At 43.0% G+C, this 23,692-nt stretch overlaps 6 protein-coding genes across 6 annotated transcripts; 5 read left to right on the forward strand and 1 right to left on the reverse strand.

Annotated features, from left to right (window-relative positions):
• Positions 1-146: 146 nt before the first annotated feature.
• ATC70_002722 (Calmodulin) lies at positions 147-1,262 on the reverse strand (the record flags this gene model as incomplete). Its single annotated transcript, XM_064822092.1, has 5 exons — positions 147-330; positions 503-600; positions 658-941; positions 996-1,114; positions 1,174-1,262. 5 exons carry the CDS (start codon positions 1,260-1,262, stop codon positions 147-149), a joined length of 774 nt encoding a protein of 257 aa, XP_064681778.1.
• A 996-nt stretch (positions 1,263-2,258) lies between these two features.
• ADI1_1 (1,2-dihydroxy-3-keto-5-methylthiopentene dioxygenase) lies at positions 2,259-3,761 on the forward strand (the record flags this gene model as incomplete). Its single annotated transcript, XM_064822093.1, has 1 exon — positions 2,259-3,761. One exon carries the CDS (start codon positions 2,259-2,261, stop codon positions 3,759-3,761), a length of 1,503 nt encoding a protein of 500 aa, XP_064681779.1.
• Positions 3,762-4,236: 475 nt separating this feature from the next.
• On the forward strand, positions 4,237-7,641 carry ATC70_002724 (uncharacterized protein; the record flags this gene model as incomplete). Its single annotated transcript, XM_064822094.1, has 1 exon — positions 4,237-7,641. One exon carries the CDS (start codon positions 4,237-4,239, stop codon positions 7,639-7,641), a length of 3,405 nt encoding a protein of 1,134 aa, XP_064681780.1.
• Positions 7,642-11,021: 3,380 nt separating this feature from the next.
• Positions 11,022-11,661, forward strand: ATC70_002725 (uncharacterized protein; the record flags this gene model as incomplete). The annotated part of the gene is made up of 4 exons (XM_064822095.1): positions 11,022-11,157; positions 11,217-11,279; positions 11,340-11,462; positions 11,531-11,661. 4 exons carry the CDS (start codon positions 11,022-11,024, stop codon positions 11,659-11,661), a joined length of 453 nt encoding a protein of 150 aa, XP_064681781.1.
• Positions 11,662-12,152: 491 nt separating this feature from the next.
• vps35_1 (retromer complex subunit Vps35) lies at positions 12,153-13,490 on the forward strand (the record flags this gene model as incomplete). Its single annotated transcript, XM_064822096.1, has 1 exon — positions 12,153-13,490. The coding sequence occupies one exon, from the start codon at positions 12,153-12,155 to the stop codon at positions 13,488-13,490; it is 1,338 nt and encodes a 445-aa protein (XP_064681782.1).
• An 862-nt stretch (positions 13,491-14,352) lies between these two features.
• Positions 14,353-23,048, forward strand: RPN10 (proteasome regulatory particle base subunit rpn10; the record flags this gene model as incomplete). The annotated part of the gene is made up of 8 exons (XM_064822097.1): positions 14,353-14,412; positions 14,470-14,750; positions 14,815-15,003; positions 15,059-15,263; positions 15,321-16,142; positions 16,200-16,579; positions 16,641-22,623; positions 22,683-23,048. The coding sequence occupies 8 exons, from the start codon at positions 14,353-14,355 to the stop codon at positions 23,046-23,048; spliced, it is 8,286 nt and encodes a 2,761-aa protein (XP_064681783.1).
• Between the last annotated feature and the right edge of the window lie 644 nt (positions 23,049-23,692).

The following is a 23,692-nucleotide window of genomic DNA, read 5'->3' on the forward strand; positions in this document are numbered from 1 at the left end:
AAAAAAAGACTTGAATCAGAGTGAAACTCTCTTTCCTTTTATTCATGAGCTATCGGCAAGAGGGAAAAACGCCGCCGGAATTAAGTTGCACTTTTTTCTCATGCCGATTCAACTGCATTTCCAGCGTTGAAGTGATGACAATGGCTTTAATGGCCAAGCAAAGGTGTTCTCTCTCCTAGTCTGTTAGCCCAAGAGCTGAATCTTCTATTGAAACGATCCAGCCAGTTGGGAATCAGTGTACGAGCAACAGCGCTAATAAGAATACCAACAACAATGAGGGATGTGGTATGAGGGACATTGCTCAAAAATACAGCGGCACCCAAGAGGATCCTAAAATCATGTTGAAAAAGGGACGATCAGTATCTCATTGGCCAGTATCGTGTGAGTAATAGTGATCTCTGGCTGAAACATAGAGCAGGATAGAGTTGAAAATGAATCTGAGAAAGCTCATTTTTCTTTCCTACTATGCTCTTCAGCCCTTGATTTACTATCATGAGTTTACCATCCAGTTGTCAGGGCATAGACCCAATCTTTTCTATGCGAGTAATCGACCAAGTGAAGGCCGACAAAGCCAATCACGATAATGATAAAGGTGAGCACCTAAGCAACCTTGAGGTAAGTAAACATCGCATACGTCAGATGATGCTGTATACATACAATATCGTTGTGTTTGGTCTGATCGTGGAATTGGAAGGCTTGCCAGAGAACAATAAAGAAGGAATAGGCAGTGTAAATGGAGAAGGGTGCATTTACAAATGCATGATCTGTACCATTACGAGGTGGATAATCACGCAGGCGATGATAGATGAACACCAAGGTAGCTAATTGCCAAAGAAGACCAACGAAAGCAAAGATACCGAGATGGAAGAACCATAAGAAGGCAACGGAGCTGTTGATCACAGCAACCAACAGATACCAGAATCCAATGGATTCAAACACATCTAGAGAGATACATTTATACCTGGTATCAGTCATTTTGATTGTATTTTATGTACCTTTTGGAGCGCTGGGTAGATACTGGTAGATGGTAAATCCGATCAGCAAAAAGTGCAGAACGCCCGTCAAGATGATGATAAAGTCCTTGGGTCCAAATTCATAAGAATGTCCCAAGAACCTGTATAGCGTATACAAGTTAGAAATTCTCATCTTTTATTCATTCCTGTTTGGGTTTACCATCCAGAGAAACTGAATCCTTGAGATCCCACCAGCAAGAGCGTAGCAACTGTGTTTGCAAGTTTGAATTTTATGTCGAGATTTGTCATGTTTGTTGTTACAAAGATAAAGAAGAAGAGAGAAAAAAAAAAGGGAATAAAAAACTTGAAACGGAAAACTTTTCCTTGTCTCCTTCTCTCACTCTCACATTGCAGTGCCTCCAATGCCAGTTGACGCTTTTTAGAGTATCCAATGCGCGGATTTCACTGGCTCAATTTGTGCTTTTCGGCTACACTACATTACGCTCCTTGGTTACTCAATGCAGGGTGACTTTTGGCAGTAGCAAATTATGGGGAAAATTAAACAAAAGACCAAGTCTACATATGCCATCCATAGCTATAATGGAAGTCTATTCCAATCCTTATTTGGCTTTAGATGGTTATGCTGAGCAACTGAAAGAATGATATATTGATGACTTGAAGACTATAGCATATTCAATAACAATGGAAATATAATAATAAAAAAAGGACCCAAACGAAACATGCCCGTCTTGTCTTTGTACTCAGTAAGTTTTAGCATGCTGCAAGTAACAGCTGTGGAAAGAGCCTCCTTTGGTAAAGAAGACAGCAACAGATTTTCGATGGTCTGTGTGTGTTCTTGCTTAAGCTTTGCAAGATTGCTTACTGTGAAAGCAAACAATGTATGGTACTGCCTCATATTCTTCAAAAAATGAGATGAGCGTGGATGGCTTCCGTTGATCAAACCATTCAAGAGCTACCTACAGCGATTTTTTTTTGAGATATTGTTATTGCAAAAGACATCTTTATAAGGCAAAGCTCCCCCAAAAAAAAGTATTCGGGCTAAGCAATTGCCCTTTCAATCCCATGATCTCCATTGAATCAGTATCGCAATCATTATTGCCATCATCAGAAAGGCAATTGGGTCAGCCAGCAGCAGCATTACCACTACCAGTACCACCAAAATTAATTTAAACTCAGTTTGTTTTCTTCTGTTCAAGATTGGACGGATATTGTCTTTTCTCGACTTCTTTAATCTATTTTATCAACTATTTTGTCAATCTATTTTACTTTGTCATCCCTTTTCGCATGTCAGACACTAGTCAAGTACATCAACGTTCCTCGCAAGCTGACACTGCGGCTCCACTGTTGTGGACTCATGTGGTTAACTCACGCCGCAAAGGGAACAACAGACAACAACAATCCATCGTCTCTTTCAATCCCACTATCGTCAAACGACCTGTAACGGAAGCAGAGGCCTCGCAACAGGCCATCAATGGGGATACTTCGCCACCTCCTCAGGCGGTTATCCGTCCATTCCTCAAAGGCGTGGAACAGGATTCCGTCTTCATCGATCTGACACCTATCAAGGATCGCAATCTCTTGAACAAGGCTCTTCTTCAATTCAACGAAGCCTCTAATGCTGAAGACATGTATGAAGAATTTCTTGGATACCGGAAACAACCTCGACACTACCTCAACCATGCCTTCTTGGAAACCATGTGGCTGCCCAACAGCGAAGGTCGTAAGACTCTCATTGAAGAAGGTATCACTCTAGAGGATGGCACCTTTGTGAAAGGGTTTGCCTCGTACCATGCTGATGCTACGATTGTGAAACTGACCCTGGAGAATCTTCCTTTCTTGCCGGCCCTTCAGTTGAAGGAGGAAATGGCTGCCCGACTTTCTGCGTTCGGGGATGTCTTGGATCACGGCATCTCGAGAACTGATGGGATCTATCAAGGAGAAGGTTATGCTACACTTAATCTAACGGTTCCTTCCAGCCCTGGTTATGAATGTCAAGAGTTACATCCCGTTGGGAAATCTTGCCCTGGTCATCGCCATTTGGAGAAACTCAGTCGTGTCATTGTCTGGGATTTGACAGCTTCGGATCAAAGAAAAGTTTTACTCCAATGGGATCAAATGCCGGCTTTCTGTCGTAATTGTCAGAGCTCTGAACACTGTCGGGCTGATTGTCCTGACTACAAGAAGTGGGTCCGCTGCCATCATTGCAATGAAACTGGACATGTGGTGAAGAACTGCAGTCGCAATGACAGCCCAAACAAGGTCCGTGCGGTGGAAAACACTCCTGCCAAACCCCGAAAGGGCTCTCAGGTGGCCAAAGAGGGTAAAAAGGGTACTCAGGGTGGCTCCAAAGTAACTCCTGGTGGTGCTCCAGTTGGAAACAAAGGTAATGCCCAAGGAAAAGGCCAGGATGTTGCATCTGGTGGTTCCCAAGGTGATTCCGATAATCGAACTACTGCTACCCAGCAAGGTAGCACTCAAGGTGACGCTGATAGTCAAACAGGTGCTAGAAAGCAGGTAGTTGATAGAGATGTTCAAATGGATGATCTTCCAAAACTCCAAGTTAAAGAAGTCGATGGGAAAGGGGCTTCCAATGATATTATCATGTACGACTCTTCTACCCATTCTGCTAATGAACGAGAGGAGCGCCCTGAACGCCCTGCGAAGAAGATCGGTAAATTTAATGGCGCGGATGATGTTAGTTCTGCCAAACAACAAGCTGCATCTAATGAAGTAGAGACTGGACATCAACTCGGCTTGACAGGCCCTCCTTCACCTCCCCAACATTAATATGATTAATCAGCAAAATACAGTGAAAATAGCCACCCTCAATTGCCGTGGCCTAAAAAAAACAGATAACACCAAAAAAAGACAACAATTTATTAGATATCTTCGAACATTAGGATATGACATCTTAGTGCTTCAAGAAACACATGCAACAGACAACACATTTATAGACATACTCAACACTCAATTTACTTGCAAGTCGAGTCTTTGGACTCAACATTGCGGCATCATTTCCCTCAACACTCATTACTCACTCAAACACATCTCAGAAGGCATTGATGGGGGTCGATTTATCTTGGCTTCCCTTCATCTTACTCGAGACCTGGAAAATTCACCCAATTCACCACCAATAGCAACAATACTTAATATTTACGGTCGTGCGTCCGCTCACACCGACCGATCAGCGTTCTATTCAGAACTCATTGGCACACAAATTGTCAAAGAAACTATTACTACTACAACAAACACCGTCTTTATCATGGGAGACTTCAACTACCAGTACAAGGATCGTCGAGTCGATGGCACCCTCACCAGTGCACCAGTAGAATGGACCGATCTACTCGATGATTACTTTATTGACGTTTTTGGGGAAGACAAACACAACACATGGCATAGTGGAAGCAATTCAGGGATTCTGGATTACATCTTTTGTAGTTCAAACGCCCATCATCTAGTCACTAGCACCAACCAGCAGTATCTGTCTCCTGCCTGGACCGACCATGAACTCTTGGGATTCTCTTTTCGATATCAAGATGCGAATGGCCGTGGCCCTGGTAACTGGAAGGCAAATCCGTTCTTGGCTTGCAACAAAACATTTAGGAAGGCATTGGCAGAATTCCTCATTGATAGTGAGGCGCGTCTGGCAGAAATCAAGCGTTTCTCCACTCCCCAACAACAATGGGATTGGATCAAAGCCGAAGTAAAGATGTTTATCAAACAGTATCAAATGGAGGATTTGAACTGGCGGAAACAACAGCTACACCGACTGCTATCAAAGAGAAACAAGATGATGCGGCATAAGAAGACAAGAGGCTTGGTGTTTCAAGGCTTGGACACGGTTAATCAACAGATTCAATCTCTCCAGCACTCTCTTGCAGAAATAGAGATCTTGAAGGCAGGAAAATTTTGGCGGGAACATGGTGAGAAATCTCCAGGCTTCCTGAAGCGCTCTGTGGTGTCTCGAGAAAATCGTCGTTCAATTGTGGAACTCAGGAACCCTACAACTGGCGATCTATGTCAAGATCAACCTAGCATCTCCAACATTGCTACCAACTTTTACACCTCACTGTTCACACCGGAGGCTCTGGATTCAACCTCCCTCAGTGTTATAATTCGCAACATCCCAGGTCATTTGAAGCTCAACAGCGAGCAGCAGGAATCATTGATGATGCCGATTGATGTGGAGGAACTCTTGACCGATAGCAAGCAGACTCGTCGTTTGAGTAGTCCTGGACCTGATGGATTACCTTATGAAATCCTGTACTTGGTAATGAAATTTCCACCGTTCCATGATCTCATCCAATTAGTCTACAATGAAGCTTTAAAGAAGGGTAAGTTCCCGCCATCTTGGAACGAATCCGTCATGTGTCTGCTTTACAAGAAAGGCGATCCAGCTGAAATGAAGAACTACCGTCCTCTGTCTCTGGCTAATTCAGACTACAAGCTCTTCACTCGCAATATCAACCGTCGAATCATGGAAGTCTCTTCCAACTTGATCAGCCGACATCAGCTTGGGTTTATTCCTGGTCGATTCATTGCTGAAAATGGAATGATCTGCCAGCTCCTAATGGAAGATGCTCAACGGAAATGGTCCATCGCTGAACAACAGGAAAATGATCCTTCCTTTAACACTTTGGATTATGACATCGGTCTTCTTCTGGATCAAGAAAAGGCATACGATCGGGTGAACTTGGAATATTTGAGGAAGGTATTGGGGAAATTTGGGTTTCCTCGCCCTATTATCAAGTGTATCTCCAAGTTGATGGGTGACAACCTCATACGTATCAACATCAATGGCCATCTGTCAACTGAAGTGGCGAAACTTCGAGGCTTGAAGCAGGGGGATCCTCTCTCTCCTGTACTGTACAACTTGGCATTTGAACCTTTTCTGCTTGCAATCCTGCATGATCGCCAATTTCAAGGCTACTTGATGGGTACTGCACGAACAAAACTCCTGTGCTATGCTGATGACGCTTTGGTGTTTATCCATGACTCCAATGATTTGACTCGGTTACAGCTCCATATGGCTCGTTACTGTGCTGCCTCCAACGCCAAGTTCAATAATGCCAAGGTGGAAGCCTTTTCAGTGTCTGGTCGGGATACATGGGATATGTGGGATGGTCCATTATCACAAATGGGTATCACACATCTCCATTCTGTTGAGGACGATGAACCGTTGACCTATCTGGGATTTCCTCTCGTCCAAAGTAGGATTCAGCGAGTTCACTTTATGGGTGCTTTGGTAACAAAGATCAAAACTGCCATCCAGATTCATTCTGGTCGCTCCCTGTCGGTCGTTGGAAAGGCTACAGTGCTGAACTCTCTTTTGCTCTCCAAGCTATGGTACATCCTGCGTGTTACGCCTTTGACTCAAGCTGACTTCAAGCAGCTGCGTTCTCTGGCTATTCAGTTCTTGAGAAGAAACATCTTCCCCGTCATCCCTTGGAAGGTGTGGACTCTACCAAAGGACAAAGGTGGTCTCGGTGTTGTAGACATCCAAATACAAGCTTCAGCTTTGTATTTTCGTTGGCTCCACCCATTACTGGTTCAAGATCAAGATGTCATAGATTCCCATCCTGTGTCGTACCTCTTAAGCTACCACATTCGCAATGTTAATGGTTACCCCCACCATCAAATCCCGCTGCTATTTCCCTCTGCTCGTCGTACTAAGGGGTTGAAAAAGCAACGCACGGGAACTGTCGATATGTTATATCGTACAGTTGACTATCTTCCTAAGTTGTTTGATGCGGCACCGATCAATTCTGCAACTGCCATGGCTCTTCCATTACAGGCGGCTTTCTATGTTCCTCCATCCTCCTCACTGGTTGTTCCTCTTAAAGTCAAAGAGATGATGGTTTCTGATGTATTTCAGTACGATGCCCGGCTTAACTTTGTACATTGGAGAGACACTCGTGACCCTTCCCTCCTCAGGTGGAAGAGAGCTCCTTCAACAGTGTTCAGAGGCCTCGCATCTGGCACTCTTAAATTCCAGCCCTACTTCCTCCCAGTGTGTAATCCAGCCCCTGTAGTAGATCCTGGAGTCTCTTTTGCGCCGCTGGTGGATCAATTTTGTCTGCACGATGGCCAATCTCTTAGAAACGCTCAGGCTTCCGCCAAAACATTTCGTCTGTCTGTACTGTCGTCGGTGGAACAGCCCTTGGTCTTGCAAAATGTCTCTGCTGCTAATTGGAAATTCTTTTGGTCTCTGTCTCTTACCTACATTCAACGTAATGTGATATACCGATTCATCGCAGGCTGTATCCCTTCTAGAAGCAGATTACACTACATGATGCCTGCATTTTTCGAGTCCCACAATTGTCCTGTCTGCTTGTCTCCCAATGAAACTGCCAGCCACCTGCTCTTTGACTGTCCATCCAAAGAAAAGGTATGGCAAGGCGTCATTTTTGAGTTCCTATGGCCCACCACGTCCATCACTGACATCAAAGAGGCTCTTCTGTCCCTGGACTTTTCAGATATCTGGTACTCCCAAGTCAAAGGCATCCATCCATACAGAATCCTACTCATCACCCTGTCTCAAATATGGCTAGCCCATATGCGCTTTGTTTTTGACGGCACTATCTTTGTCCCTGAGGCGATTCTGGTACATATCCACTCCACTGTCCGACAGACAGTGGATGAAGATCAAATCCATTCCCTCTTGTAATTTAGATAGTTAGATAGTTCCTTTTGTTAGTTTAGTTTAGTTTCCATTTATATTTATATTTTTTTCATTTCTCAATTGCACCCGCCTCTTCACTCTGACCTATTACTCTTAGTGTACGCGGCTCAATCAATAAACACAATTTAAAAAAAAAAAAAATCTATTTTATGATATTCGATTATATAAACTGTGATGATCACCCTACGCTTTCTAATACATTCTTGAAGTACTTTTCAAGGCGCATCCAATGGTTACTAGTAATATAGATGTTTTGAATAAACTTATTGAGTAATTTCTGAAAATATGAAAAGAGGTTTCTGGCCAAAAAGTCAAAGTTTTACATATCAAGGTTCCACAAAAATGATTTCAGAGGTTACGTTAGATCGATAGAAACATTTTGGTTCAATACATACCATAGTAAAAGACTTCATTTTCAAGGTGAAAAATGCGATCATTTGATTTTCGATGAAAACCATGAGGGGTACCTCATGATTTTTTGTCGATTTTTGGCCATGTTTTTTTGGTCCCCAAAAAGTTGAGCAAAGGTGTCAGGAAGTAACTGCCAGACGAGTACAATTGTTTGGTCCTATTCTGACGATTTAAAACGACCTTGAATTCGAGAAAACGCAGCTCAAACGCACTCAAATTTTGCTGTATTAGGAACACTAAGGACTAAAAAGGGAAATACCAGTATGCTACTTGCTTGTACATAAAGTAGCTACGTGTATATGGATGCAGAGCATCACATAAGAATGAGATCCTCAGATAATATGAAGGGCTTTGGTGTGTAAGTGGAGGGTCAAAATGAAAGTAGCAGTATTTTGATAAGACATCCAAAGCATAAACACTCGTATTATATAAAACAATTAAACGGTATGGGGATATTTTGCCTTTCTTTCAGTTGCACCTTCTTCAACATCGTTTGAACAGTATCAAGAGGGAATGTACCTAAATAACATAAAACCAGCTCAAATATCAACATCACAACTCTATCTGTTAATCTTGAAAAGGTCTATTCGTGCCGTAAAACAATACTAAAATTACATGCGAGATTCTCTAGAGCGCGTTCTTTGTCTCCCCTTTCCACTACAAAACCACACAATCGTGCAGGAAAAGTTATTCTACATCGGTCATGAACTCTGTAACCATTACTGTTATGCTGTAGGATTTTGTAAGGCATAGGGGTAGTTCGGTTGTGAATAATCTTAGTAGGCTTGATGGTCTACCTAATACGCGATGCAACTAGAGGGACGTTTCCAGAGCTGGCTATCTTGTAGATTGTACGAAATTTGCGTTTGCATCGATTTACAAGTTAGTAAGAAGAATACATGGTCTTCACTGAAGTTGGCAAAAATAACATGGGCTTTGTTAAAGCCTTTGAAGAATTTGTTCACACTAGTTCTCAAATCAGTCAACTATTCGCGATTCATCCTATGGGATTTTAGTCAAAATAGCATAATCTATGAATGTTCTACCTAAGCATATACCTCTAGTAATCAGAAGTGCCTTGAATCATATAGTCACCATCACCATCATATAATTATCATTATATAGAAAACTTCAACATAGAAGCATCGTCGTAGCCAGTCAGAGATTAAAAGCCCCTCTCCTAAGAACACAGCGCTTCTAATCCAAGTGATTTCTTGCCTGCTATTTGGCTGTGGATTGAGTGATTTGTGGTTTCAAGGCAACATTTGGTAACATTGACCTTAAGAAGGTTTTACTTTAACGAAACAAACGTGCGAAACCTTAGTAATCAAGCAGTATATTTGGCTTCTCATTGTCATTATTAATAAGCTTACCAACAACATAACGCATCAAAATATGTGTGAATTAACTTCACCAAAATTAATTTACCTCCTATTCGAACTAGAAGTTGCACGGGCTGTAGAACTACTCTTCCAGAAGATTTCAGCTACCAAAAATGTGATTCGTGTCGTGTAAATGCAAGCTGTACAGCAAAAACATAACCAAATTTGACAGCTTTCAAGCTTTTGTATTTTGACATGTAGACCTTTCTGAGCCGCCGGAATGACGCCAAACAATTGTACTCGTCTGGCAGTTACTTCCTGACACCTTTACTCAACTTTTTGGGGACCAAAAAAAACATGGCCAAAAATCGACAAAAAAGCATGAGGTACCCCTCATGGTTTTCATCGAAAATCAAATGGCCGCATTTTTCACCTTGAAAATGAAGTCTTTTACTATGGCATGTATTGAACCAAAATGTTTCTATCGATCTAACGTAACCTCTGAAATCATTTTTGTGGAACCTTGATATGTAAAACTTTGACTTTTTGGCCAGAAACCTCTTTTCATATTTTCAGAAATTACTCAATAAGTTTATTCAAAACATCTATATTACTAGTAACCATTGGATGCGCCTTGAAAAGTACTCCAAGAAAGCTTAAAGGAGCATAAGATGATCATCATATTTTACTTAATCGAATCTACAAGAATAGTTCAATCGAGTCGAAAATCATCAGTATTTGGCCAATCTGGAACAGACTATGAGTCTGGGTTTGAATTAATTTTGGCTTATGGGGTAGGCTGGCAAACTCAATGCCCTTCTAATCATGAAGGCAATACAGTAATAGATGCTTTTGAATCGTAAGGAGAGTAGGTGGTAAATTACATAATAGCACTACCGTAAGCCATGCTATTTTCCTTGCGTTCTATATTTAATAACGCCAGCCTATTAAAATACTTGTTAGATCAACTTTTTTTCTTTTTGAGGCTTTGAAAGTGTCTAGGGACCATAAATTTATTACGTTACGATGAGCACTTTGGTTGGTTTCCTGACCTACGCTTCACTCTGGTGGAAGCTAACCTAAGTTCAGGTGGCTCGCGCTGCCACGGGGCTTTGGCTAATATTCCCAAATTAATAATAGCTACAATGTTAGATGAAGCTTGTTTGTTGATTGATAGTAAGTATAGAATCTCTAATCATATATATATATATATATATATATATATATATAGGCCATGCCTGACGAATGCCTGGCAGCTCAGTTTCCATATCAGGGTTGTAAAAATGTCTACCGACTATGTTATGATAGCGCATTTTGCAGGATGTCATTTCTTGAAATGATGACAATCAGAGTCCACCAGTATGAAGGTTAGGAATCTTTCCAATCCAGTTGATGACTATTTACTGAAAATTATGGCAGAACACTTGCCTACTCTTGTCCTCTTCATTACCCATTATGCTCGATAAGGGTTTGAGCCAGACATCTTATAGGAGACCAGAATGATTTGCCTAAGTAAACTGGTCACGAGCGTTATAATCCATTGCTTGTACTCTGCAAACAGAGAATTTATATTAATTTCTCGGATGCGGGATACCTAACCGCTTTTTCCTCTCCCTTTTCAACAATTAGTTCATGTCGACATCGTTCAGACTTCCCTATGGCTATAGAAGTGCACCTGCTTGGCCATCATTATATTGGCCATTTGGACCAGATTTCGACCCACTAAATCTGGTAGCGGATATACCTCATTCTTTATACTATTTGCAAGGTAGGTGTCTAGTGTACAAAATCAAAACTGCTCTTGGAAGTAATGAGAATGCACTCTAGATATTTGGCGGTTCACTGTGATCTGGTCGTTGCTGTTCTCTCTCGCCATCTATCTGCCAGCAGGCAAGTAAACAGAAAGAGCATTTGAATACTTTTTTTGTATTCACCCTCCAGTTGTAACAGGAATATGGGCGTTCATCATGCTGGCAAAATCTCGCACATTGAAATGGTATGTGCTTGTCACGATCCCCTTTATCTTTGTGTTGGGTGGATCTATCGCATCGTTTGTCATTGGCAGTATTATGGGTAAGAGAGAGAGAGAGAGAGAGAGAGCATTTGATCCACTATAAAAAGACGACTCAATGTCTATGTAGGTGTGGCTCTAGCGTTTGTATACAACTCGGGATTCTTTGTCATGTCTACATGGATTCCATTTCTGTGGGCTCTGATTCATATACTGGTAGTGCTTGTGGGCTCATATTCTACCATTACAGCGATTCTTTAGATTGCATCTTCATCTTATATTATACAGATACCCTCAATTCCTATTTTATGGTCATTGTAACTCATATGATCTCTTCATTTTGTACAACAGGTTAATAACAACAATCATCCTTTTCGGTCAATGGTAACCAAGTAAAACATTTCTATCAAACTCATTTTGCCGAGCAATTGGATATGTGATGAGAATGTGGTTTTAGTCTATAGAATAGATCAGGAAGCAGCGTCTTGGTTGGAAGGAGAGATCAGCTAGATCAGCTAGATGTTGATTCAATAGCACGTGTAATTCATGTTACTACCACAGCAAACAGATGTATCTCATGTCCAATTCATTTTCGGTACCCCCAAATCCAAAAAAGCTATATCATCGGGACATCAACTTGCAATTGACCCCCTCCCATCAACTAATTCGACCCCTTCCTAAGAAAAAAAAAAAAAAGCCTAAAAAAACATTTTCTTTCTCTCTTTCCTGTCAAACTCTTTTGAATTTGCATCATGAACAGAATATGTATATCCGTTCGAGGTTTGTTGGGCTTGAGAATCAATGCAACCAATACCATGGCTCGTCGTCAAGTTCATGGTGGTGTCATGGATCCCTTGCAGTTGCGCCCTACCCGCTATCACACTGAAATCCAAGACAAGTTATTAGCAGCCATCCGCAAAAGAAGCCCACCTGCTGTTTGGAAAGCCTACATGGAGATCAGCGACAACAACAACCTTGGTAAACTGCCCGCCGAGTATCATACCATGACAATGCAGATCTTTCAAATCAAAAACCTCGCTTCTTACAACCACGATGAAGTCAAGTTTTATCGCAAATGTCTAATGCATGTGATGGAAACCATGAAGATTCACAACATTAAGCCAGACATCCGTGATTACAACTTGATGCTCGACTTCTATGGACGCTCAGGAGACTTTGAATCAGCCACCAAATGCTTCAACGAGATCCCACAGCCCAATGAATACAGCTACAACTTGTATATCCGTGCCGCCTTACAGAGCAAACACTACGAGGAAGTGTTCAGAATCATTGCAGACATGCGAGACAGTATTGGGCTGAACGAATTTACGTATAATACCATGATTGAGGCGAACGGATTGATGGGAAGTATCACGGAAGCCGATAAAGTATTCCAGGACCACTTTGCACCCAAGGTGGAAAAGAGAGCATCTTTGATCTCTAGTCTTTTACACAAGAAAGCGCCATCCAAGTTTCCTACCTACTTGTCGGCTGCAGCACCTCTCGGTCGTACTATACCTTATCAACACAAGCAGCAACAGCAAATGAAACCCACCGCAGACACATTCAATGCGCTCATTTCAGCTCACGGTCGCAACAAGAACACACTTGGATTAAACCACATTTACACAAAGATGATGCCTGAACACCATGTCAAGCCCAACCTGAAGATATTCAATTCCCTAATTGAATGGTATTGCTACAACGAGGATGTGGATTCAGCCAGAAAAATATTCATGGACATGGAAACAGCTGGTGTCAAGCCCAATGTGGTTACTTTCAATCACTTGTTCCGCCATGAAGCGTTAAAGAGAAATAGACCCAAGGTGGCTGAAACGTTGATGGACTACATGAAGAACGAGTACGGTATAAGGCCTCTTTTGACCATGTATAGAACGTTGATCCGAATTCACAACAAGCACAATCGTGAGGACGAGGCAAAGAGATTATACACGGAATATGCTGTGCTGAAGGCAAACGCAGTTACAAAAAAGGTCAAGGCACCTGCACCTGCTACCACCTCCACGCCTGTTGCTGCTGCCTCTGCACCATCTGATCCTGCCACCCTCGCTGCCACTGCAACTGAATAGACCATGATAGAATCTTCACCTACATCCACATCTTCGCTACATCGCTTGACTATATTAAAAATGTATATTCTTAGAATGATCATCCTAGAAAAAGAAAAAACCTCCACTAATCATCCCGTTCCTTGTCGATCACTCGCCACACTCCCTGCTTTGAAAAAAAACCCATTTCTCTCAAAATATCTCTAGTTACCTTCTCGCCCCCTTTTTTTATTCATCATGTCCAACTTCAATTGATCAAATAAAGACATGGATTGTATATATACAACAAAGTTTGGTTTTATAGCCTCTATTGTAGAATTGGGAGATCTATGCGTTGTCCATGGTACTCAGATGCTCATTTTGCTGAAATGGAACAGAACAATGAGAGATGTTTGAGCGTCGAAATTGGGCATCCTGACTTGCATGGGCACATTTGAAGCTAACAGAGACAAGTGGATTGGCAAAGGATTATTGCATAGATCGTGCGGGATGCCACCAAGCATAGAAATGACCATTTGTAGCTTGGGCGTGGCTGATAGCTTGCATGGAGCTTGTGAGATGTTGGAGTGTCAACTTACAGTCATAACAGCAAATGTAGATACTAGACTCAATGGGTCTTCTATTAGACATGCTCCTTTGAAATGACGGTATTTCTCATCTGAATACCATGCGAGGCATCGACTGAATGCATGCTGCTAGCACATGGAGCACAAGACAGAGTTCATGTTACTGAATTGAAGAGGCATCGTGGCGGTTCCTTGCAACGACTGCTTTTCATTAGAGTTTTTGCATTTCAATGGTCACGGAAAGCACATCCCATCAAAAAAAGTCGAAAAAAGCACAGCTTTGTTTTACTCTTTAGTTGCAAGAACAAGTATTGATAATGAAAGACAATACGATTCCTCTTGAACTGAATACAGGTCAAGGAGCCAACCGGTTCAAGGTAACATTTCAGTGCTTGTCTGCCGAGAAACATTGCTCAATGTCATTTCTTATGTAGTACCAAACTTTCAAAACAAGAGTAGAACGCATCAAGGTGGATGTGGTGCGTAGATCCAAAGTAGTGGATGATGAGCCTGATGAACATGGCTCCTTCTTTTACGAGGCATTAATGGAGTGGAAAGATTTGAACATGACTCGAAATTTCAAGGATTTTGCAAAGGAGATGACACCGCTTGTCAAATCACTCCCTTCCATCATTTACCACAAAGACGACATTGTCAATATTCTTGAAAAGCACCTTAAAGTCAAGGACAGTTTGGCATTGGATGGCCTATTAGAGTATGTATTCATGGACCAAGAATAAGCAATCTGTGGAGGTATTGATCAGCATGTGTGGTTTTAGCCTAGTGACAAAGCTTGCCAAGGATCTGGAGGGAGAATTCTACCCTTACTATCCTCGTATGCTTGCCAGTGTGTTGCCTTTGGTGTATCATCAAGATATCAAGTTGCTGGAAAGCGTCTTTAATTGCATTGCCTACCTCTTTAAGTTTCTGTCGAGACAAATCTTGCCTGATTTGGATCAAACATTTCTGTAAGTGACATGAGGGATACTGTTTACATTGTAGCCATACTGACCTGACATGTAGTTTATTGGCTAAATTACTAGGTGAAGATAATCAAGCGAAGCCTTATGTTCGGCATTTCACCGCAGAAGCATTTGCCTTTTTACTTCGGAAGGCTCGTGGAGCTGATTTAACAAAGATTATCACATGTATTCTTGATACATTGAGAGCAGATCCCTCGTTGGAGTTTGAAGAAGGTTTGGCTATGCTGTTTTTTGAATCCATCAAGGTAAAATTGGGCACTGTCTAACGTATCAAGGGGTTGACTGACATTTATCTGCCACAGCAAATCGACCACCGCATTCACTCTCGAGGTGAAGCTATTTATAAAGAGTTATTGATCCAATCATACAAGGAAGATGTTACAGCCAACGATTTATCTGACAGCCCAATCCACAGTTTATTGACAAAAACGACACTGTTAGTGCTCCACCATACCTACAGACAACACTTTACACCCATCATCCACATTGTATTGAACGAATTAGAGAAACACACCAAAAACATGGATGAAAAGACGCTTTCCATCAACGTCTCTCTGTTGACCATGATCGTTACTGTGCGTAAGGGCAGCCGTGTTGAGGATTTCAAACCTATCATTGCTCGCATCCAAGAGCTCACCAAACTCATCTTCAGCTCCAACATCAACACTTATTCCAACTACTTGTACACACAATTACTTCGCTCCATCATTGGTACGCTGAATCACGGCTCGTTAGAAGTCGCTGTCAGTGGCGGCCGAGTCATTTTGGACACACTCAACAGTTTCCAGGATATTGAGCTTATTTATGGATTCTACCTCTCCTTGGCCAAATTGGGATGGTCCAACTACACACAAATTTGTTTACCCTACATCATCAAGTACAGCTCAGCTCACTTTGACACACATCCTTACGAAACCATCTTGTTTTTGTCTGAAGTGCTTTCCACAGATGCACTCAACCTGAATTCTGGATCACTGTCTTCTTCTCTCACACCAGAGGGTTTGCTGCGATTCCCCAACGCCGCCAAAGGCAAGAAATCGATGGTGGAAGGCATTTTGGACATTCTGAGCAAGGAGTACGACTGGGAAAAGGAAAGAGATACATTGAATGCCACAGATATGAAGGTAAGCGTGTTGCTCAGTGCCCGCTAGCTTAGGATTTAGTATTGACATACATGTTAGTCTGAAGAATCCAATATGTCTGCCATCACCATTTTAGCATCTGCTCTTCGCATTTTACCCAGAATCCAAGTCTCTGTCGATAAAGTGTTTACAGTCAGTATGTCCTTGTTCATGTCTCTTTCCGACTTTCTCAAGAAGCATGCCGACGACAATGCTTTAGTGGAGACACCGTTTGTATTGGCTCACAATAACTACGTTTTGGAATCCTTGATGGGTTTGGTGTTGGAGTCTTTGGCTGGCATCGCTGCCAACAACACAGCTGTATTCAATGAAATGAAGAATATTCATAGCAAGCTGGTGGATGAGATCTTGAGAGACCATGCTCGCAACGAGGTGGTACTTTCTGGTATTTACCGTTATTTGGACTTGTTGTATTCAGGGTAATGTCTTGCGATATCATTGACATGGGATGTGCTGACTCATTCTATGGTTGTTGTATAGAAATGCGGATCAAGATAAATTCTCACTGCAACAGCTGGAAAGAATTTATCCTGTTCTCAAGCTCAACTTCAGCTCATATAGACGCAACTGCCGCTTAAACACACTCAAAATCATTGTTCTTTTCGACCAACCCATGATGAAGACAGACCAAGATCACAAGATAGCCGAAGTGTCCGAGATTGCTAGAATTGCACTCAACATGGAAGAAGTGGATGCCACCTTCAAGGAATACCGTGACAAGGTTGTTTTGATTCAAAAGCTCAACTTGATCACCAGCAACAAACGCACGCCCGATTTGTATGTGGACTTTGCACCTCGTTTGAGTTTGGGTGTACTTACGGTTAATTTGCGTCCTCTTTGGGAAGAAGCCAAGCGCTTGCTCATTACCTTCTCTCAAGTCAATGCGGAAATGTACTGGGATCTGGTGTATGGCGAAATTGTCAAGTACGATGATGAAAAGAGCCTTGTATGGGATGGATTTGCAAGAGATGTATTGATCAAGCTGAACACGCCAGATGAGCCCAACAATGGCCACGCCACCAAGACAGGCAAGATTTCCTTTGAGTGCCCTACGCTCAACACCTTTGTCCACGTTGAAGATAGATCATGGCGCATCATGAAAGCCGAAAAGGCACAGAGTTTGGCCTTACTGTTTGCTGAACTGAGCCAACAAGAACCTGGCCATATGGACTTTTGGAACTACTACAGCATGTTGTTGATGACCCTGAAAGAAACACCCACCATCACAGAAGCAAGAGGTCGCAATTTGGTTGTGCTCTTTTTCCACTTTTTAGACACTGAATTCACATCTGCCCCTGAGGACGAGGACGGGGACGAGGAAGAAGTAGATCAGGACAAAGAAGATCAGCATGCGACGGGTCATTTCGACATCTTGCCCAAGAATAGTAGAATCACTAAAACCAAAATGGCCAACTGGTTGTCCTTGTTTGCCGTATTTAAGAACACAAAGGCCGTGTACAAGACACACGAACTGAATGCTGCTTTCATGCGCATCATTGCTATGGGTGATGCTAAGCTTCAATTGGCTGCCATGGAGTGTATCTTTACTTGGAAGGATCCCAACATCAAGCCTTATGCTGATAATCTGCGCAACTTGGTGGACGATATTAAGTTCCGTGACGAGCTTGCTACATTCATCCAAAATGAAGAACAAATCCTCATTGATCCCGCACACCGTCAAGGCCTGATGCCTGTTGTCATGCGTGTGCTGTATGGTCGTTTGATTCAACGCAGCAAAGCATCCAACAAGAGCAACAAGAGTGCGCGTAGAAAGGTCATTCTCGGCGGTATCTCGTGCTGTAAGCCTGAGGAAATCAGGATCTTTATCGATCTTGCTTTGGAACCCTTCCAACCCATTTTGGCGCTGCCTGGTATGGACACTGACGATGAGGGTCATGTCACTGCATTCAAATTCGACCCTGAAGGCTATCATTTGATGGAGCACATTGCTTGGAGAAAGCAAACGGGTCTGTTGAACCTGATGGAAGACACCATCAAGCAATTCGCTACACATATCTTGCCGTTTTTGCCTGATTTGCTCAAGGTGGTTTTGTACATTATCAACTTTGCTCACAGCCGTCGTAGTCAATCCCACCCAGAGGAGGATGCCATGGACGTGGATCAAGCTGATGCTGGCAAGGTGTCTGATCAAAGCACCAAATCCAAGGAAATCAAGGCTTTGGCATTGAAGCGTATTGTCGACATGTTCAAGATCAATGGCGATTTCAATTTCACACCCTTTGTGCCTAGCATGTTCTCTGCCTTTATTTCGGCTCGTTTGCCTACGCTGCCCTCAGACGCCTCTCAAGATTTGTCTACCCTGATTAACCTCTTTTTAGTCTGGTCCAAGAAGAGCACCTATGCACCTTTCTTGGTGGACTACGATGCGCGGGTGCTGCCTCAAGTCATTGCCACACTGTCCGTCAAGAGCTTGAATGAGCATGTGTTGAATGTCCTGCTGGAAATCCTCGAGTCCTTATTGAATCTGTGCGATGAGGAAATGGATGTCGATGGCGAGGCGTCGCTCAAGGAGAAGCTGGTGATTCCTCATGTGGATCTTATTCTGAATGATCTCAAGTTCCGTCTCACACAGTCCAAGGACGACACCAAGTTTGGCAGTGGTCGCTATTCTGTGCGTGAAATCTCTATTGCTGCTCGCGTGGCTCCCTACACAAAGAATGGCGAACAAGCCGCCACCATTATTGAGCTCTTGTTGCCCAGTCTAAAGAAGCCTTCTCGCACCATTCCTGAGAAATCCAAGCAAGACATCTTTACCATTTGGGCCAAGTTTATTCGCATTGTGCCTGGATTTGAAGCTGGATCCACCTTGTACCATCATTACTACGTGATGGCTTCCTCCATGTTTGCCACTGCTTATTCGCGTGAAAGTCGTGTGGGTTTGCTGGACGTGTTCCATGCCTTTGCTGATGTCAACCCTGAACTGGCCAAGGTGGATGAGCTCTTGACCATGTTGAATGCCTACTCTCAAAAGCGCATTGATCAACCCGACTATGACTCCATGCTGGATGCTTTGAGTGCTATTGCTGAAACCTACTATGACCAATTCAACGTGCATCAATGGCTCCCCGTGTTGCATCAATTAACCCACTGTATGCATGATGCTGAAGAAATGGCAATTCGTGGTACTGCCACGCACTGTATGGCTCAATATCTAAAGGCAACTGCTGAGCAAGCAGACCAAGAAGAGAAGCGCAAAATGCTGGGCTACGTAAACCATGTCATCTATCCTGCCATCAAGCGTGGCCTTCGTTCCCGTGTGGAGTTGGTGCGCATGGAGTTTGTCTCTCTCTTGTGCTCCTGTATCAAGACGTTCCCTGAACTGCCCATCTTTGAAGACATGGTGCCTCTGCTCGGTGATGGCGATGAGGAAGTCAACTTTTTCAACAATGTCTACCACATGCAAATCCATCGTCGTGCGCGTGCTCTGCTTCGTCTCTCTGAGTTTGCTGACGAGGGTAAGCTCAAGGTCGCTACCATCAACAATATCTTTATTCCCATCATCTCTGCCTTCTTCAAGGAAAGTGATCGCACGATGGACCACAACTTGCTGCATCAGTGCACCTTGACGCTCTCTTCTCTCGCCAAGGTCCTTCCCTGGAACCACTACTATCGCTTGCTGCAGAGCTACTTGAGCTTGATCAAGGAAAACGATGAAAAGGAAAGACTCTTTGTGCGTGTCGTCATTGGTATCCTCGACGCTTTCCATTTTGACCTGCAACACATTGAATTATCCGATGACACTGTCAAGAAGATCATGGGCCGTCAAAAGGTGAGAATTGACTATTTGACCAACGAAGAAATCATGAAGCAAGCTGCTAAGGATGCTGGTGAAGAAACCAAGGAAGACGCAGAGGAAGCAGAGGAAGCAGAGGAGGAGGAGGAAGCTGAAGTCAGTGCTGAAGCCGAAGCTAAGGACAAGAACGAAAAGATTCATGATGTGCTTGTAGCCAAGGTCATGCCTGAACTCAACAACCTCTTGAACAACAACAAGAGCAGAAAGTCTGTCATTGTGCGTGTGCCCCTCGCTCTTGGTATTGCTAAACTCTTGTGCAATTTACCTGAAAAGTCAAAGCGCATCAATTTGCCTGGCCTTTTGACCTCTGTCTGCCACATCATTCGTAGTCGTGCTCAAGATGTCAGAGATATCACGCGTGAAACACTCATCAAGATCAGCGCTTTCTTGGGCTCGTCTTATTTCAACTACATTGTCAAGGAGTTGCGTGGCGCTCTCAAGAAGGGTTATGAATTGCACGTCCTGGGCTACACGGTCAATGCCTTGCTCTTGGACATGATGCCTCGATTGAAGGTGGGTGATTTGGATTACTGTCTCTCGGATCTGGTGGATGTCCTCGTCAGTGATATCTTTGGTGCTACTGGCCAGGAGAAGGACACAGATGAAATGACGGGCAAGATCAAGGAAGCCAAGAGTCGTCGTAGTCCTACTTCGTTTGAGATGATTGCTAAAATCACACATTTCAAGAACGTGGGTTTGCTCTTGGTGCCTCTCAAGGACATCATGTCTCATACCGAGAGTAGTCGTACGTTGCGCAAAGTGGAAGATTTGCTTCGTCGTATTGCCCTTGGTCTCGTCAACAATCCCGAGTTTGAGTCATTGGCATTGCTTGATTTTGCCTACAATTTGATCAGTGAAAACCTCGAAGACTTCAAGGCACAGCCCAAGACCAAGGTCAAGAAGACACAAAAGGAGCTCAATTTCGAGGTGCAAATGAAGCGTGTTATGGTGGAGCCTGTGGATTACTACCGTGCCAATGCCTATCGCTTCGTTTACTTTGGTCTGAGTCTGCTCTCCTCTGCTGTCAAGAGGATTAAGTTTGATCTAAGCAACGACGAATACGTTTCCAGGCTGAGAAAGCTGGTCAATGCAGTTGGCAACACGCTGTATGCTAGTCAGTCTGCCAATGTGGTCCTTGCTGCTCGTATCATGTGCCATTTGATCCCCATGAAGATTCCCAACATTCAGTCTGCTGTGGCTGTCTCCATCGAACGCTCCTTTGCTCTCATCAAGTCATCTGGTGGCTCTCAGACAACCACGGTGCAAGCCTGTCTGAGACTCCTCACTGTCTGTATTCGCGACAATGACAAATCATCTCTCACTGAAGCGCAATTGACCTACATTCTCAACTTTGTGCGTCCCGACATGGAGGAACTGGAGAGACAAGGTACCATTTTTGCACTGGTCCGTGCCATCATCTCTCGCAAGTTCATGGCACCTGAAATGTACGAACTGATGGACTCTGTGTCTCATGTGATGGTGACAAACCAAAGCAGAGAGATCCGTGAACAAGCTCGCTCCGTGTTCTTTATGTTCCTCATGGACTATCCTCAAGGTAAAGGTCGTCTCAAGCAGCAAATGAGTTTCATCATCAAAAATTTGGAATACGTATATGAAAGTGGCCGTGAATCCATCATGGAGCTGTTGCATCACATCATCTCCAAGTTTGGTGATGACATTTTGGCGGATTACATTGATCCCATCTTCTTTGCCCTGGTCATGCGCTTGATCAATGACGAGTCTAGCAAGTGCCGTGAAATGGCTGCTGCGCTTATCAAGGAACTACTTGCTCGTAGCACGGAACGTCTGCCCACCATCTATAAACTGCTCAACAAATGGCTGGATCAAAGCAGCAAACCCAACTTGCAAAGAGCTGCTTGTCAAGTGTACGGTTTGGCCATCGATACCTTTGAAACACAATTGCGTCCTCAAGCCGCTGGTCTAGTACAACGTCTCGCTACCATACTTGAATCTAGTCGTCAACGTGCTGAAACCTTGGCTCAAGAAGCAGCAGTGGTGGACGATGAAGAACAGGGCGAAAGCATGGACATTGATATGCAATGGGAAGTAGCATACTATGCCATCAACACATTTGCAAAGATCACAAAGACCTTCCCCAGGATTGTGTATGACCAAGAAACTGAATCCGTGTGGCGTGGTATGCAATACATGCTTCTATACCCCCATGCTTGGATTCGCTCTTCTTCTGCTCGTTTGTACGGTGTGTATTTCTCGGGCATTGATGCTCAAAGTCGCATGATCAAGGATACCACTACCCAATGTCGTTATTTGGATAGAGAAACGCTTCGTGTGTTGGCTACCGACTTTTTGGAACAACTCAAGAGTAACCATATTACTCAAGATCAAGCAGATCAAATTGTAAAGAACCTGTTCTTTATTGGTAAATGCTTTTATTACATGCCTGATGAAGAGGATGTGGACAATGGAGAAGAAGAAGAAGAAGAAGTCAAGATTGATGATGCCCGCGATGAAGTCATTGATGAAGAAAAGGGTAGCAAGGCTGCTCAAGATGCTTTGACTAAAATTGCTCAAACGGCACACAAGAAATCGCTCAACTGGTTGTTTAGAAAGGCATCGTTTGATGCGCGTGGTGCTGCTATCAGAAAGATCAAGAGCGCCATCATTCTCGTAAGTGTTGATTCATAACAGTGTTGTAATTCATGTGCTGACTCTTGTGTAACTTGTAGCGTTCCTCCATCTTTAAATGGTTTGCTGCTATGTGCAACACAATGACCACAGAAGAAATCCCTCCCTACTTGATGCCCGTCGTTGCGCCCATTTACCGTACAGTGAATGATGAACAAAACAAGGCGGCTGGATTTGAGGCGTTACAACAACTTGGTAACGAGATTCTCAATTTACTTCAAAACAAGGCAGGTCCTACTGTGTATTTCGCTGTCTATCAGCGTGTGCGTCAACAGGTTATCAAGAGCAGAGAAGATCGTAAATCAAAGGACGCTATTCTGGCGATATCTAATCCTGCTCTGGCTGCTAAACGTAAACTGGATAAACATCAAAGATCTCAGAACAAAAAGAAGCGTACTCGCTTGTAAATCTCTCTCCCACACACGCACACACACACACTAATTAGATCATCAACGTGCAAAAATCATGTTTAAAACAATGTATAGAATAAAGAATATAATAATTAGCTTGCAACGTTTCTCCAAGTTGAAAGAGATCTTGAAAAGGAACTTATTGGTTACACACCAACGCTTAACAACGAATAGATCTGTGCATTAAAAGATATTGTGAATATAGTACTACTTGATAGAGTAAGGAAGCCTAGTCCTTTATTATGGTATGATTATTTGTCAATTTAGCCGTATCACAGGCAGGTATCCAGTGTCTGCATCAATGTTTGACAAAGTACAAGGCATGTCTCTTCATTTGATTTCTATGGCTATTAGATGTAAAGCTTCTGAATACAAGCTTCATGGTAGTGTCAAGAGCACACACGTTGCCCTATAATGAATAAAGCTATACATGCATGTATGCAAGCAGGGCGGTATAAGTGAAATGTTAGCTGGTGTGCCCATCTTAAGAATGATAAGAATTTGAAATGCATATCCTCACAGCAGTATAAAGATTAAGTATCTTTGACTAGATAGAATCAATGAAAGACCATGTGATGGAACGAGATGAATGAAGTACAACCATAAAAAATATGAGACAATTCACTTAGCCACAAGGCGAT

Source organism: Mucor velutinosus (genome assembly GCF_035048745.1).
Source record: "Mucor velutinosus strain NIH1002 chromosome Unknown tig00000093, whole genome shotgun sequence".
Lineage (NCBI taxonomy): Eukaryota > Fungi > Mucoromycota > Mucoromycetes > Mucorales > Mucoraceae > Mucor > Mucor velutinosus.